Consider the following 17,599-nt stretch of genomic DNA (forward strand, 5'->3'; position numbering starts at 1 on the left):
CTTCTAGATCCCATTTCTGAGGCTTCGAGGCAGGGTTTGCCCAAGTGGGCCCAGCCCGAAAAAACCCGGTGGTTTTTTTCGGGTTGGACCCACCTGAAAAAACCCACTTTAAAACCCACCTGGGTTTTTGACCTATTTATTAGTATATTATTGGTACAACTAAGGTGATCACATTGTAAGTGATTTTTATCAGATTTTAGACTTTCCTTGGGCGAATTAGAGGCTTTCACGTTAAGGTATACAACAACATTCAACATAAGACCTTTATAAAGCTCTGAATTCACTAAATGAATTTAAAAAAAAAAACTTAGCTTCAGATAGTTATAGAACAATTTAATGTATGAATTATGCTTATAGCCTTTTGAAGTAAAATAAGCAATTTTGTACTTTAGAAAATACTTTCCGTGAATAGTATGCTCATCGACTCGGCGACACCGAGGGACGTTATCACTCATACGTTTGACGGGTTTAAGGTCATAGTTACCGGTACTAATAGTACATATGTAAATACATTAGTAAAACTAGTAGTATTATTTCTTACCTTTGCTGTAAAACACAAGTTTTTTCAACTAAAATCTGGTTGAACAGTAACAGCTTAGTTCAGTCATTTGTTGCTACTCCTCAAATAAGCATTCTGTAGAATCAACACCAGCAATAGCTTAAAAATTCTTGCCAAATTTAAGAAGCTTAATGCTCGGGGTTCCGAAGACTATGTAACGCTTACTATTCCAAGTGCTGAGTTCAAATTTCCGTACTAGTGGAAGTTTTGATGTACACGCCGTGAAAGAAGTGCTCGGGAAATTCCCGAATTAAACGCAGAAGGATCGGAAATGAATACTTCAACAATAAAACTATTTATTTTACGCTTAAGCCTGCCATACGTCCCGTAAAAAAAAAACGGAACAGTCCCGTTTTTGGGCCCCGAGTGTCCCGCGTCCCCGTAAATTCAGTCGGGACAGGGAAATGTCCGTATTTTAACTATCCGTATTTCCGTATTTCTTCTATCAATATCAGCTTATTCGAAAAGTGAAAAACAAAAAATTCTGACATTGGCTGGGAAATCCTGTAATTAGTGAATGAATAGTACGCTGTTGCATGTAGCAGTTTCGAGGAAGTTATTACACCACCCTGTTCGACTTGATAGCGAGTGAAATTTGCAATGCTACTTTTTCCATTGAAATTGATGGAAAATCGGATACCCTCTGAACATAAAAAAAAAAAGCCTTGAGTGTTTCTACATTTACAAACACAGGGAAGATGGCTGACCTGTTCTCCAGCAACACATTAGATAAGTTAACAAGAATTATAATATTTTTTAGAGGCTAGGGGCACAGAATTGTGCTTTGGTCCAGGTCTCAGAAAAATGTAAATCTGTCCTGACAATTACACACGACACAGGAAGAATTAGCTTTTCATCAGATTAAACTGACGAACGTAATTTTGGCAAATACAGCCATGTAAATAAATATTGCTAAACGCGCGAAGAATATTGAAGGTAGGTTGTACCACCGATTTAAATAATTTGCATATTGTTTTCCTGTAAAGCATTTATATAGCACATCTTAAGTTTTTAGGCATCTTTAGTCTATACAATTAATTGCAGGGTACGAAGAGAGAAAAGCAGCTGCTGCTTAGTGAACTTTCGCCAATTATATTCTTGAAAAAAAAATTAAATAAAATGAAATATTTTACTTTTAGTCTCACGGTTATGCCAGCTATGCTCAAGGTGACGGTGATGATGAGAAATGAATGAAATGACGGAATGAAGAAAGCGGGAGGAAACGTGAGAATCCCGAGAAAATCCCGCACAAGGTGTTTGTCCACCACAAAGCTCACTTGGCGTGAGCTAGGACCGAACTAGGGACCACATGCACCAGAGGTGAACGCTCTACCACTGAGCCACCGCGGCCTATTACACTTTTGTTCATAACCAGACTATAGTTCAATTCATTGTGTTGGAAAGTTGAGTGGGGACGGATCTGAGGTGTCCCGTATTCTCATGGAGAAAATATGGTAGGTTTATTTACGCTGGAAGATGTTAATTTCGTGTAAGACATTTCGAAACATTTATTTATTTCATACAACATGAATTGGATCTTTGTTTTAAATCAATAGACCCCTTTCCGTATTCATATTTGGCGACCGTCAGTCAGGCTTCTGGATGACTTGATCTACATTTGTTCATTTGTCTGCCGATGTCCTTCATGACTAAGCGGTTAGTGTACACGTTCTTCGGCGTGAGTGACCTGGGTTTGCTTCCCGGAGGGAGCTCATGAGGTTCGAATTCCACTTTAATCAGTACGTCCCGTCTCATATAGCCTCGCTGCTGAAAGGGACGTTAAACTCAAAATCAACTCAATTCGTTTGTCTGCCTCTACCACACACACTACAAGGTACTACAACTTTCGGCCTTTTAAGTTAAAATTTTCAGAGTACACGCACAAGACACACTAAATTTCCTGTATAGATTTAGGCGGCATACCAACGTAAAATGTCGAAATGACGGCCATTTTTTCAAAACAGCGAGTATCTACGCTACGAAGCGCAATTTTCACTCTTTTAAGTTGAAATTTTGACGGTGGAAGCACAAGATATGCTAAATTTGCTGTATATATTTTCTCGGCGATCGAATGTAAAATTTCAAAATGGCGGCCCTTTTTTCAAAACGCCAGTGAGTAGAAAATTGTTGCAAGTTGTGACAATGACAATCTTGAAATATAAATCACATTTTAACACTTTTACCCCAAAGACATTGAAATATTTCGAAAAAACCCGTATGGGCCCAGGTGGGTTGGGCTTTTTCAAAAAAGCCCGGGTTTTTTCAAACCCTGCTTCGAGGCCAAGGTCCAATTCCTGACGTCACAACTGTCTTCAAGGGACCAAAACCTTTCCAACACTACTACCCTCATCCAACAACTCCATGTTTAATAGGCAAATAGAATGGACACAAATCCAAAATTTCGGAACCTCATTTCTCGGGCTTCGGATTCCATTTCTGACATCACCAATGTGCTAATGAAATGCAGACCTTTCCATCGGCACCACCCGCGTCAAAGAATCCTACGGTTTTTAGTCGAATAGAATAAACGTGAGCCCAAAATGTCAGGACCCTTTCTTTATGAATTCGGGGTCCGGATTAGATTTCTGATATCACCACTATGTTTAAGGGACCAAGACCTTTCCAATGCTACTAACTCCGTCCAACAACTTCATGTTTAATAGGTGAATAGAAGGGACCTAAGACAAAAGCTTCAGGACCCCATTTCTGGGGCCTTGAGTGCCTGATTCTATTTCTGACATAACTGATGTGCTAAGGGGATCTTTCCAATGCCATCACCCGCGTCTAAGAACTCCATGTTTAATAGTCGAATAGAAGAAACTCGAGCCCAAAACCTAGCCATTTCTGGGGCCTCCAGGCCTGGGCTCGATTTCTGACATTACAGCTATGCTCAGGGAAACCGGATATTTCCAACGCCACCACCCATGTCCACCAACTAAATGTCTAATACGGTTTCCCTGGCGTAGGAGAATTGGCTCCATGCTCTTTCCATAACTGTTCTGCAAATGAATTTGTATACAACCAAAAGTAGTTTTGTCAAGTTAAACAGAAAGTACAAAATAAGCATCTTGAAAGCAACTCTTATTTGTAAAAGGATACATAATGATCGCTTTTGGCTGTTGCAATGGTCTGTCCAAGAAGCTTGATAAAAATTTTAAGCAGCATAACGATAAAAGCTGTTTCTCTTATATGTTAAAAAAAAGTTCGGTAAGGTGAGTGTAGAGGAGCGGCGAATTCTACTTCGCCCCGGGCGCCGAAATCTCTAGCTACGGCTCTGTTATTATGTATTCCAGTTGGTAGCAGAAATGAAAATTTCATAGGAACTATGTAGCATAAACGATTAAGAATCTAAGCATAATTTGACATTAGTTTTGAAATATTTTGAGTTCTGGCGATTTTCATTTGTCTGTCAAGCCAGCATCACCACTTTCGCTCGATTATTACTAATTCCGGTTCAAAGCGAGAACGAAAATTTTTACGGCACATTAGAGCTAGTGGTCAACTACTTCCACGTTTGTGCATGTTGGGAGCACGTGCTGCGACTGCTAGGCCTACTTGATGGATCGGTACCTCTAAATAAAGCTCCCGAACCGAAATTCCTCTATCTTGGACCTTTGTTCTTGTGCACAAGGTGCACCGTCAAAATTTGTCTCCTAACCTTGACGACTTGGCGTGTAACCCCCATTCACTGAGGGAGTAGCATACGCCCATTGCGCGGCCAGACCGAAGTCCTGACTGCCTACCATTTATCTACTGGTGGATTCAGACTCTAGCGAGCTAGTCCTACCATAGTCTGCAGGTATGACGCCCGAGCGTTTCAAGGCAAGCTCACCTTCCTCATACGCTCTTAGCTCTCGCATGGTGCCAAATTCTACGGTATGACCACAGCCCGGCAGAGTTCAACCCAATTCCGGGAGCCCCAAGCTTGTCCCAGGGGGCTTGTTCAATCCCGGCTCTGCCTACCTCTATCATTCAACTGGCAATCTCCTTGTCGTGTAATGGTACCACGCACACGTCAAAATACTCCCGTATCTCATCCCGGACCAATGGTACGTGTTAAGCCATCATTTGAGTTTGGTGTCGGCCCATATTCTACAGAGCTTCCTCCCTTTGGCAAGATCAGAACCGTTGCCCAGATTCTTGGGATTGGCCCCTCCCCCATTTAAGTTCAGTCCCCCAGCAGGAAGGGATCTGACACTCCCCCCGGTAGGGTCGTCCAAGCAATACGGAACTACCTCTAATTTCGGTAGAGGTACACCGTACATTACCAGACCCAATGGCTGATGTAGACTGTCTACCTTTAAAGACAATGACCATTTGAGAGCGGCGGCTTTCCTGGTAGGGTTGTGGAGACCCTGCACCCAATAAGTCAACAAAACCTGGGCCGAAGAGTACCTCACTTCCTCAGCGCTCCTAAGGTACGAGTGTGTGTTAGGATACTAAGGCTATTTTTAGACGGAAGCATTTATCGTAGCATTTCTCATAGCAAAAATCGTATCATTGATATCCTATCGTGTAAAGTAGCAAACGCTATAGCATTTCCCATGCCATGGCATATCCTATGGCATTTCTTGTCGATAGAACCTGCTCTATTTCATAGCATTTTCCCCAGAATTTCTGGTCCGATTGCAGCGCTGTGATGTGTTAAAAAGAAGCGAAAGATTTTGTGCCAAATATCCATGCACTTTGTTTTGTGTGGGAAATTGAATTGTAGTAAACAAAAAATGAGTTGGATTAGGGATGCTCTTTGTCCACATACTTCTTTGTGATTTTCGTTTTTTAATATGGCCAGCGAGAACTGTTGTTACAATTACTATAGCTTTAGCTACCTCACGCTTAATTTCAGAGCCATAATTGCGCTCTTCTCCAGTGATTTGTTTGCTACGTCACGACATATGCTTATCAAAATGCTACCGTTTAAAAGCACCATATACATTTGATGCCATAGAATATTATATGACATTTTTGACAGCACATCTGCTACGATAAATGCTTCCGTCTAAAACTAGCCTAAGTATCCCATCCCGGACCCAAGAGCACGCACTACACGCTCTTTGAGGGCAGTACCTACATCATCCTCCCAGTAGGGCGCTGGACCCGCCCACACTTTGGGCACACCAGCTACCAACTCTTTTATACGTCTTGAGGTACGACATACCCTTATCTCCCGGACCCAAGGTCACGGCCTAGTTGCCCAATTCGGAGGATACCCAAAAGGGTCACCTCCGCCGGTAGGGGCGGCAGTCAAGACTACCTACCTCGCTAAGAATGTGACGAGGTCACACGTACTCTCCCAGATACAAAGGCACGAGTTAGTCGCCCATTTCGGAGCATACTTGGAGGCTCAACTCCGCCGGTAGGTTGTTGTCCAACTGATAGGGTAGTCTATAAGGAATTACTGCCCAGGGCGTTGGACATCCGAGATAGTAGCTTGTTTCCAAGCCCCACTCGAACCCCTGGCACACAGTTGCTACAATGCATACAACCGGCACACGGTCAGAGGGGGTCCTTCCCCTTTCTTAGCGTGGGCTTGCGACCGACATTGTATCACAATCATAGCACAATCTTTTTTCAACTGCTTTGAAACTTTTTAAGATAAAGTTTTCATAATGTCGATTTTCACATGGCGCCACGCAAGCATTGCCACTTAATTTTTGATTTGCATGCTGATTCCTGGAAATAGAGTTGAGAAATCGGCGCTGGTGTAGTTTTGGCGCACCACATTTTGAAAGATTTACAGGTTAATTTGAATACTTTGTATGAAAAGATATATTCATAACGAACATATTTCTACAGGCGATAAAATTTTATACAAAGTAATACAGCTGTATTTCAGGTTTACAAGTATAGAGTTACTAATGTCAAATCATTACAATTGCTTTACGCTGGATAAAATAATCAAGTGCATATGAAATATGAGTGTTATATGTTATTTTCCGCCGGCGGTGTATTTCTGTACAGTGTACAAAAGTTGTATAAGTGAAACGTTACTAGTGTAAAGCCACGACAAGTGCTATTGAAATTCGCATTTTGCCAAAATCCACTTTTTTACTGTCCTCGTTTACACGTATGCCAACCATCGCTGACGCGCCTGCCACCTTCGGACGCATCCCCGCGCTACCGAAGTGAGATAGTTTCTTGTCGCCCAACGTAAATCTTTTAGGAGACAATAGAAAGTAAATTAGTGAAAGAATTACAATTTTCAACAATTATTTCTAGTGGTGCGCCAGAATTACACCTTCAAGAAGAAATCTCCATACGACGATTCAGCACAACTGATTAAATGTAATTTTATTTTGAAATTATTTTGATTGACAACAATTTTCCTTTGTCTATCAAATCAACATTAAGTCAGTAATTTTTCTGTGTTGGCATTAATCGCTACTGATTACGCTTTCCTGTGTACAAAAATTTTAAGTCCTTTGTATTATAAAACATTTCTTTGCAGTTTGAGAAGAAGCAGTAATAATTTATGTACAAGTAATCATTCTTTACTAACGAAGAAGAAGAAGATGCAGTGCTAAATTTGTCCCTTCACATTTGCAAACGAAGCATATAACGTGTAAATACATATTTAATTTTATATTTACATTACATAGTTATACTTTATAAGCCTATACTTTATTAGTTATATTGTTACAAAAACCTTAGAAATATTTTCATACTGCTTGACTGTGGGTAAATGGTTAGTAAATATGGTTGTTTCGAACGTAAAGACTACGTTGATGTAAGTAGTAAGATGATGGAGGTTTAAATGTTATAATAATACGTAATAGAAGAAGCGGAAATTGCATATTAATGGCTTAGTATTGGTATATCTCCCAAGGATATGTTCATTCTGGGGATTGGGATAAAGATTCCCATTACATGTTATTTGTGGCGCAGATTTACAATATAGATCCATACCTAAATTACACACCCACTTCAATAAAATTTGCGGCACTACTCGAGCATACGGCTCTACCAAATTTTCACACATCCATTGCATTTTCCGATTTCTTCTTGCACAGCATGCACTAAATGAGGAGCTAATGCATAAACCACGATAATATTACGCTCTTTATCGCACAATTGATTGTAATAGAATCGTATATTGCATTACATGCATCGCAAACGTCCATTGCTAACACGAACAGGATATTCCCGCCTTTTATTTCCACCTTTTTCGCGCCCTTGTACTCTTTCGCTTCAGTAAATAGTTACACTTAGAATACGTTTATTACCATTCAAAATATATTTCAATATGGTATCCACTGGCTGAAATTACTTATATTTACACTCCTCTTCTTTTACGAAAAGTGTTTTGACATCGTATTTTACCTATAAATTTTGTTTTTGGTAGAGCCGTCTGCTTGCGTGAACCAGAATTTGTTACTTGTGGGAGGAATTGGCAAGGTTCTAGAACACATTCCCCCTTTCCCATGTAGCTGTAGTAAAAACAGGAGAAAAAAGTCCTATGCGGGGTTCTAACGCCTTCACTCGCTAACGCTCGCTCGACAATATTATGTGAATTAAATATTAAACTTGGGTACAGAAAGGAGCCAACAATACCTATATGGGGCGACTTGTATTCTATAACCTTCCCTGAAGGATTGCGTAGAGATTTACAATACGGATCCATAAACAAATGCATGGAAGAAACTTCTTTCTCCCTGTATTTACTTTCTGTACCGGTACCTTCAGGAATGACTCTTGGGGTGACTTGCGTTATCCTCTGCAGGTTCACTTTACGAGGTCGGAATTATTCAAGCAGACGGTTCTATCAAATTTTCACACATTTATTGCATTTTGAGGTTTCCTTTTGCAGAACATGCACTAAATGAGGAGCTAGTGCATAAACCACGAACCAACTTCTGCTAAGTGGCCACTCAAAACAGGAATGCTATCTAACCGAGTCAGGCAGGAGCACAGCAGGAGGGCCTGAGCGGAGGGAGGGGGTGCGTCCGTAGGAGCAGGCGCGTGAGAGACGGGGGACATATTCATAAACAAGGATAGTGGAAAAATACATAGAATATCCGCATTAATTTTCACCTTCAGAAACACTTAAATGATCGTAATAATTCTTACTTAGCGCAAAAAGTATTCATACACCTAAAAAATGGAACATAAAAATCGGTTAAGTTCAAAAGTTGGTCGTCCGTTTCTTGCAAAATTTTGAAAATTTACCGGGATGAAATGAATAACTTACTTGTTTGTGTGCTTGATAATGTATAAGGAGAGCGAAAGTTGTGTTTATTTTCTTGTAATATAAGCGGTTCTGATCATTTGGCAAGCGGAGGGAACTACTTGGCGCAAGGTTACTGCATGGTAGATTGTGGGAATGTAATGAGCCTTTGTTTTGTAAACATGGCTGCAGGTATAGACAAGCAGCCCTGGATATGAAGTAACATTATTACAATTTGTAAAACAATAAGGTGATAATCACGAAAACCTATTTAAAGTAAGTAAAAATCATGGCTTAATAAATCAAAAAATAAATTGTAGAAAATGTGCTAATAACTGTAAAGAAACGTGGAAAAAGTTATACTTTTCAATGTAAGGGTAAGTAACATAACCAACAGGTCCCCCTTCCCATTTAGCTGTAATAAAGACAGAAATCGTACCTTGCGGGGCTCTAACCCGCCTTTATTCGCTAACAGTCGCTCGGCAAAACTCTCTGAATTAAATATCGAATTTTGGTACAGAAAGGAATGAATTACGCTTTTAGCTAAAAACTAGGCGGATGACCAACTTGGGAATAAATGCCCCAAAAATAAATTACTTTCATCATATTCGTTAAAAATGTCTATCAAGTAGTAATTTTAAAGACTTATACATAATTTATTTAGTTGTATCAATACTTTCTGCACCAAATGTAGGCAAATAATTGTAGAATATGTTACAGATAGTCAAATCTTACCTTAAAAGCGCCAGCTGCAGTGATAAAATTATTCACATCTTGGAGACGTATAATTACAAACACTGATTTTCTGATGCAGATCCCTTTTACACTTTCCTTATGATCGTTGCTTAGTACTGGTAAGCTGCATACGAAAACACTAAGAAACTCGTATAAAATTTTGCAACGAAATAATTATCCATTTAGTTATATTTCGAGTAGAATGTATGTTCATATAACAATTGGTGTAATTTCCATGTTTTATTTATTAATTTATTTCTACCTATTGGATAATTGAAATGTTTCTTTTTCACAGCTTCACGAAATCTCCTATATTTTTTCGGTGTGATTTCCTATTTTTTTTTTATTTTATTTTTTTTTTTTTAATTAGTATTGGAAAGCCTGCAGTGTGCATAATGGCGACATGAACGTGAATGCTTGTGTAAAATTTTATACTTCATTTTCACTTTTTTAAAAGTAGCAGTCCGTTGTCGGACGTAAAACCACAAATTACTTCTTTGATTGTTTAAAAACTAGTTATTATTACAATTTTATTACTAGAAATAAATTGAAATATTTTACCAACAACTTTATTACAGTTTTAACTTAGTTGTATAAAAAAGTTTTAGAATTACAAAAACAGGGATTACATATGATCGTTTAATAGGAAACTAGAATTGCCTTTGGGTACTCTGTAGATAGAGAAGTTTGAAATAATTGTTGGGTGATTAGGTATAACGATTAAATCTTACGAAAAGACTCCTAAAAATTAAAATTAGCAGGTTTTATATTTAGGTTAGTGGACTAACACTAAATTTGTATACTTTAAATGTTACCCAGCTCATAGGCATTTATATCTACCGGGATTAGTAGACAACAATTAGTATCGTAAAGAGTATACTGTGCAATATTCATTATTATACCACTATTGAGATAAAAATAAAAATAAGAAAGTAACCTAAGCCTTGGCACCATGACGAAAAATGCCCGAGCAAAGCGCTTGAAATATCGGAAAGAAACACAATTGAAAGGTGTATTATTTCGTGAGTAGTTTAGTAATTATCATTTAGCTGGTTCCAGTGAATAACCGGCTAAGTAGACTTTTTTTTTTTTTTTTTTTTTTTTAATGAGGTTTTACAGGTATAAGCTTCTTTTGATGAGTTCTACATTGTGGAGAGGCGGCTAAGACGAGTTCATAAAATTGAAGAAGTTACAGCATTTGGTTATGCCAAAATTAACCAGGTAACTAATGTAAAATTTACCTTTAAACTGCTCTCCTGTAAAATTTATTTTTTCCGACTTAACCGGTTATTCACTGGAACCAGCCATTTCATAATTTAGAGGCTCGGGGAACCATAATGAGAAGTCACATCTAACTTCCGAGTAAACTGGAAAAGAAGATTCAACATTCTTATGCAAGTCAATGCAGTTATTCATATCAAACGCACTTTTGCCATCTGCAGGTAGCCGGCATTTCCGAAAGTAAACTACCCTCATACTGCTCTATGGTTTAATTCCAACCCATTCCATCTAAAACTCAATTTTACAAGAAGTTGCGCTTATCACTTTGTTCGCCCTAGCTATTCAATTATTTAAAATCAATTTTGAGACAGACTACCACCGAACGCCTCTAGCGGCAGCAACATTACTCAGTACTACATAAAAGTTACTGCTGCATAGAATCTTACAGTTTAATACTACTGTAATTTACATTATTATTAATAAAAAGTGCAGTAGATTGAAACGGGCCCCCGGTTTACCGTGCTGGGCACTACACATTACGCTACCCAGAACAATCACACACAGTTTACTTTATGGTTATCACACTTCCCATACTATATAAAATGTACCATAAGTCCTGTTGTGTAGTAATGCTGGGAAACCCATTAATGAACACTTATTACTGTTGACCTAGATATTTCTTTTAAAAAAAAAAAAAAAAAAATACGAACTAGCGTCGATATGTTCCGTTAGTCAGTCACTTCTTACTATGACTGAAACGCTTTGTGATGTTGGTCATTTTCAATCATTTTTACATATCCTCCTCTCCCAAGTTGCAGAGCTGAATTTGGATATAAACAGCATCGGAAGTGTCACTGGTCATCTCAGCGACCCCGGAAACTATGGATTCGGCATTAATATCTGTCATTTTTGATCATTTTTGTAGATCTAACCCGTACCCCAAGTTGTGGAACTGAATTTGGATTTAAATAGCATCGGAAGTATCATTGTTGATCTCAGCGACCCCGAAAACTAGGGATTCGACATTAATATTGGTAATTGTCGATCATTTTTATATATCTCACCCCCCTTCCCGTCTCCGAAGTTGCACCATCAAAATGAAATTATAGAACCATCCCAGGCCCGAACCTCATCTATGTTGAAAATTTGATTGAGATCGGTCGGGTGGTTCAAGAGTTATTAAATCACAAAAAGAGTCACTTTCATATTTATTTATATAGATAGATCTGTCAGCGGAAATAAAAGTACCTTACATGGGATTCTGGAATTTTTAAGTACAATTTTAACTGTACTATTTATACGTTGAGTAATCTGGAGAACGTGAATATGTTTGTATATTACTTTTTCAGGGCCCAAACACGCAGGATTCAGTGAAAATGAATGGAAGTTAACTTACGTGTGACATGAAGTTCTCATTTATTGTCGCTGTAAGGAATATAAACAATGGTAAGTTCTTTTTTCCTTCAAAGACTGTATTCACTGTAGGCTAATTAACTAGATACTCACATTACACTAGTATACAAAATTTTAGTTATTATTATTTCTTGATGAATTTATTTTGCATTTTGACTCCCTGAACACGAATCTGGCACTTATTTTTATGTAGTGTCAATATTTTCAGTGATATAAGTATGTTTTATTTTTCTCGTATACTGATTTATGCAGAGCAATTTCGATACTCGCTAGGTGGTATCGCATTTGTTATTAAAGATAATCGCTCGGCGTAGCAAACAGAGAATATAGATTCTAAAGATTCATAGCAGAATTGTAAATTGATTAAATAGAGTCATTCAAGTGTGAAGGTAATGTTGGAGAAAACTAAATATGATGAACGTCAATGGGACGTGTGTGGGGATTTCAAAATTATTGGTTTTCTTCTTGGGTTGCAAAGTGGTTATACTAAATATTCCTGCTTTCTATGCCTGTGGAAGAGTCGGGCAACTAACCATCATTATGATGAAACTGTGTGGCGTGAAAGAACGGAGTTTATTCCAGAAACACATAATGTGATAAATGAAGCATTAGTGCCCAGGGAGAAGATTCTCATGCCAACATTACATATTAAGCTGGGATTGGCAAAATAATTTGTGAAAGCTCTGGATCCCAATTCACCTGCCCTACAATGTATCAAACAAATGTTTCCAGCTTTATCAGAGGCCAGTTCTGGCTGGCATTTTCACAGGGCCTCAGATTCATGTCATGCTTAATAATGCTACACTTAAACAAAAAAATGACGGAGTTGGAAAGAAACGCTTGGGAGGCCTTTCATAAATTGGTGACGGGATTTCTTGTGCATAACCGAAGTGAAGCGTTTGATCACCAAGTTAAGACACTCATTGATAAGAGCATTGGGATGTAGAATGTCTTTAAAATTGCATATGCTTCATTCGCACTTGGATTTCTTTAGGGAGAATTAAGGAGATGTTAGCGAAGAGCACGGGGAACGTTTCCATAAGGACATTCAGGTAATGGAAAGCAGATACCAAGGAAGGTGGGACTGTGCAATGATGGGTGATTATATTTAGGGGTTAGTCCGTAACGAAGTGAACGTTTCCCACAAAAGAAAAAGAACCACTAACCTTCACTTTTGACTACGGAATTCCAGTAGTTGATGAACAATTTCCTCCAGTCTCAAGTTCTTTTGTATATATTTTTTATAAGAAATGCAATATTCATATATTTTAGTATTTATGTATTGTTATCTAGATTTTTGTTATCCAGAAAGTTGATGTCCAAAATGTGTGTGTTATGTTTGTAGTTCAATGTTCCTATAAGACAAAATTGTATAATATATTACTGTTTCAATAAAAATCTGATATGCTTATATCATCACAAATTTTGACATTACGGGAAAATAACTGCCATACTCGTGTTCAGTGGGTGCAAGTCATTAAGAAACCGACGAAAAATCAACATAAGCACGACCTTGATCAAAATTTGTATACCAGTAATTATTAGTGCTTAGGAGGATCGGTAGATCCCTGTGACTTAGTTCATAGTACTGTTGTTTTCTCTTACTTTATTACTATTCGGCTGTATAATAGTCGTATTTTGAGCTATAATGAACTTGTCTTCGATATTAAACCATCTCGATTGCCTCGTTTAAAATGTTTAAATGCTATTTTGAAAAGTGGTGGCGTGGCTCTATCGTGGTGTGGCTTGTTGCATTTTAAGAGTTTTCCTTCACAGTTTTAGTCTTTTAATCTGTGATCTTTCTGTACAGGTAAAGTCATTCACATGAAGATCGAATCACATTATGAAAACATCTTTTTTAGATGCAATACATCGAAAGTTAAACAGATTTTTATTTTTATTTCTTTTAAGGAAGAGGAAAACAGTTATGCAGATATTTCGTAATCAAAGTACTGGAGATATTACCGATCTCCTATTAACACAAACTGTGTCAGTCTCACTTGCGCATTCTTCTTCATTTTTTGAAGATGGTTTTACACATAACATCTATGTAAAATTAAAGGAAAAGTTAATAATTCTGCACAGTTGACAGTATTAAAACTATTATATAATAAAAAAATCCATGTTTATTTTGTACGCTGAATTAATTACCAACCTGCTGACTTTTGTCTTCCTCTCTTTATTATTATTAATATGAATAATAGTAATAATAATATTATTACTTATTGCAACTCTGACATTTAATTGGCAAACGACATGCTTGGATTGAAATATTTTATTATATATATATATATATATTTGAATGAACATCATGTGATTTTGAAAACATGTTAGACAAACAATGGAATATATTTTCAAATGATTTCGTTTGTCTTGGGGACAGTCTTTGCACATGAGAACCGAGGAAGGTTAGAAAAAGGGAAATTCTGGAGAGAAAGTGTAGACAAATTTCCCTCGTGTAGACAATACCCTAACGTACAGCATACTCAGATGAATCCGTTTTATCATTTCATAAGTCAAGATATAACCTTTATCATTATAGCAAATACAAGGTGTGCGTTAAAAGAAAAGAAAGAAAAAAAAAACACGTAAACTGGTAACGTTAATAACAGTGCCCGGTAGCTCGGAAACCGTGAGGTATAGGTTCTATGTTCATAGGGCCTTTTTTTCTTAGCACCTTGTGCAATGTGGATGTTTGCTTACTAGACAGCCTTATATTTTCAGGAGTTGATAAAAGAATGGTTAACTGTTCAATTTTCGGTGCGAGCTCATGAGAGTCGCATCCCACATCATTAAGCTGTAGATCCATATGTCATAGCCTCGATGCTGAGTTGGACGCTAAAGTTCCAAATCAACTAATAACCACATGAATGGATAAATTGAACAAGTACTTAACTCTGTTCGGTATGTCATATATGTCGTAAGTCATTTATCATGTGATACGTCGTATGTTTCAGAAATTGTATTTTATATATATATAGAGAGAGAGCTTTGTTCCAAAAGGTTACGTGCTCTGAACCATCGTTATTGATTTTGTTTATTAACGTTGTACGTGAAAAGAACTAATTTCATATCTTTATTTTATTTTCCAGGCACGGAACGCAGAAAAGGCAATGTAAGTAAATATTAATTTTGTCTTTTTTTTTTTTTCAAATTTCTGTAGAGATTTCAATAAAGCAATGTTTCATACATATTTCATGTTCATAGAATTTGAAGTTGTGGTGCTATTGATTATTTCAGATTAAGTCCATTGTTATGGATACTAATAATAATCGAACGGTATTGTAATCTCCGTACTGCTGCGCCTAGAGAGACTAAAAGTGAAAACATATTGTTTCTGCAGGAAAACTAAATATTTTGATATACTAGCTGAAATTATTTATTGATCTGAATTAAAACGTGAAAGAAGAAATATAGATAGTTTATTGTTAGTATATTGAGTATGTAAATCACATAAAATATAAAAAATGACAGAACACACAGGTGTAACAGTAAGTAGGAGTTTCATCATGCTTAAAGATCCTATCAGTTGTAGGTAGACTGGTAGAGGTTCTTTCTCCAGTAGTAATGGAAACCTCCTTACTGGAAATCGTAAGTGGATCCCTATATATAATGTGTGTATTAAGTTTTTAGACTGGCTCAGTATAATGTGTAAATATACAAAACGTGCCATATCCGTTAAAAGTAGTCTTCGATATTTACCTTTCCTAAGTCCGTATATTTAGTTGCACGGCTGTACGATTGGGAATACTTTTGATCATCTTTTAGAATTGTGTTTAGGCACTTCGGCTCACCTTCCTGAATTTCCAAAATTTAGTCAAATTTTTGACCCTCTAGGTGGAACTTTCAATATAGAACCGACAAAATAAATAAATAAATAAATAAATAAAAATAAAATAAATAAATAAAAAATAAATAAATAAATAAAAGCTTGTAGATTGAGGAAGTGTTATACCGTAGAATCAAGTACCAGATTCACCTAGCTGTAATTTTACTTGTCGCAGTCTTTTTATCAAGAGTTCCAAAATAGCTCTATATACAGCTCCACTCACAGTTTGACCTTCAGAAATAAATCCCTTTCCAGTCAGAGGAGAACGGACTTGTTTTCAGAAAGGCGTCTGAAGATAAAGAGTTTCTTTTTAGAGTATATTGTCCAATCCATGCTTAAGAGTACCGTTTCGGAACTGTATCATATACATCCAGCAATAATTGGTCGCCTGTTATTTACTTCATAAAAAAAGGTCTGAATCCTTGTTTGTCATTTTAATCCAATCATACGATCTCTTTTGTTCGACAGTGGATGTGTGTGGTACGCATCACTCCTTTCTTTCTTCATATTCTGAAGAACAACTTTATGTTTTGTGTTTTTGTGCATAGTGCCCATAGTAATCATCCTCAGAGGTTATGTTTGGTTTTCATTCACTTTTTGTCAATTTTTTTCACTGTTAATCGTGAGTTCATTTTAGTGAAGTACGATTTTTCGTGAGATCATCACAGTTATTTTTGACTGTATAGTGTATTTACTCAATAGGAGTGCAGTTCGGCAAAGTCGTTGAAGTTCCCATGCTGAATTTTACAAAAGTATTCCATCATGTTTCCATCCCTCTTTTGAGCGTATTTGCGGGGTTGCAAGTCTTAACACCTACTGTGTCTCTTCTTTCTTCCCAGTACTATGGCTGATATGAAACAGATGTCAGGCAATTGAAGGACAAGGAAGCTGGTCTTGGGAACAGGGAATCGACCACTAATTTTAAAGGACAGCATTTGGAACTGTAATAGCTAAGAGTCTACGTGGATTTGACAAACGACTGTCAGTTGTTTGAAATGAGGGTTCTGGCTGGCCATTTAGTTATCGGGAGTGTTTTCCTCAAGATTCCTCGGACGATGACTTATTTATGACACGAAAGGCAGCATTCTTTATATACGAATTGCATTCCGATTGAAAAAACAAAATATAAAACTCTCGATATTGTGCCGAAGCAGACAGTAATTTCACCAAACACTTATTATAATTCATATACCAAAGACCAGATGGCAGCACACAGTGTTCCAGTCTAAAAACTTGGTAGGTACACTATATGTATATAAATTACTTACCAGAAAATGAGATGCTTTCCAGCTATTTAATTTTTATTTCTTTTGTTTCAACTTTTGTTAGTAACAATAATCGTACTCTTCTACTACTGAAGTAATCTCATAAGAAATTGCAAGTGATATCTTTGTGCACTCTTATTCATATTTATTGTTTGTTTAGTGGTTTTGGCTGACGTCATTCGTCAGCAGCTAGACAGTATAAGATGAAATCTACAGTTTAAAGTATGATATGTGATGATGAAAATTCAACTGTATATGTAAGTGATTCCCATGAACAATAACTAAATTGTGTGCAACTATAATTATAACTCAATTCCTAACGTATCACTCGTTTAATTACTATCACTACAATCGCATAACTATCTCTGGAGCCACAATTAATCTGTCCTCTTATCATAGAAATCCTCTACTTC

The 17,599-nt window shown here is 37.2% G+C and overlaps 1 protein-coding gene across 4 annotated transcripts in view; it reads left to right on the forward strand.

Moving 5' to 3' along the window:
• The first annotated feature begins 7,012 nt into the window (after nucleotides 1-7,012).
• The window catches only part of LOC145673485 (pre-mRNA-splicing factor ISY1 homolog), a 45,045-nt gene continuing 34,458 nt past the window's right edge, over nucleotides 7,013-17,599 (forward strand). Inside the window, exons 1-3 of one of the 4 annotated variants that reach the window (XM_081743226.1) lie at nucleotides 7,013-7,121; nucleotides 12,029-12,125; nucleotides 15,185-15,207. In XM_081743226.1, the coding sequence (XP_081599352.1) occupies nucleotides 12,123-12,125; nucleotides 15,185-15,207 (26 nt within the window). In that variant the 5' untranslated portion in view covers nucleotides 7,013-7,121; nucleotides 12,029-12,122. Of the gene's footprint in view, nucleotides 7,122-7,173; nucleotides 7,287-10,660; nucleotides 10,680-12,028; nucleotides 12,126-15,184; nucleotides 15,208-17,599 lie in introns of those variants that run through there. The other 3 variants (XM_081743227.1, XM_081743229.1, XM_081743228.1) reach the window with 3 other exon arrangements.

The sequence above is a fragment of the Thermobia domestica genome, chromosome 16, assembly GCF_964235325.1.
Source record: "Thermobia domestica chromosome 16, izTheDome1.hap1.1, whole genome shotgun sequence".
Taxonomy (NCBI): Eukaryota; Metazoa; Arthropoda; class Insecta; order Zygentoma; family Lepismatidae; genus Thermobia; species Thermobia domestica.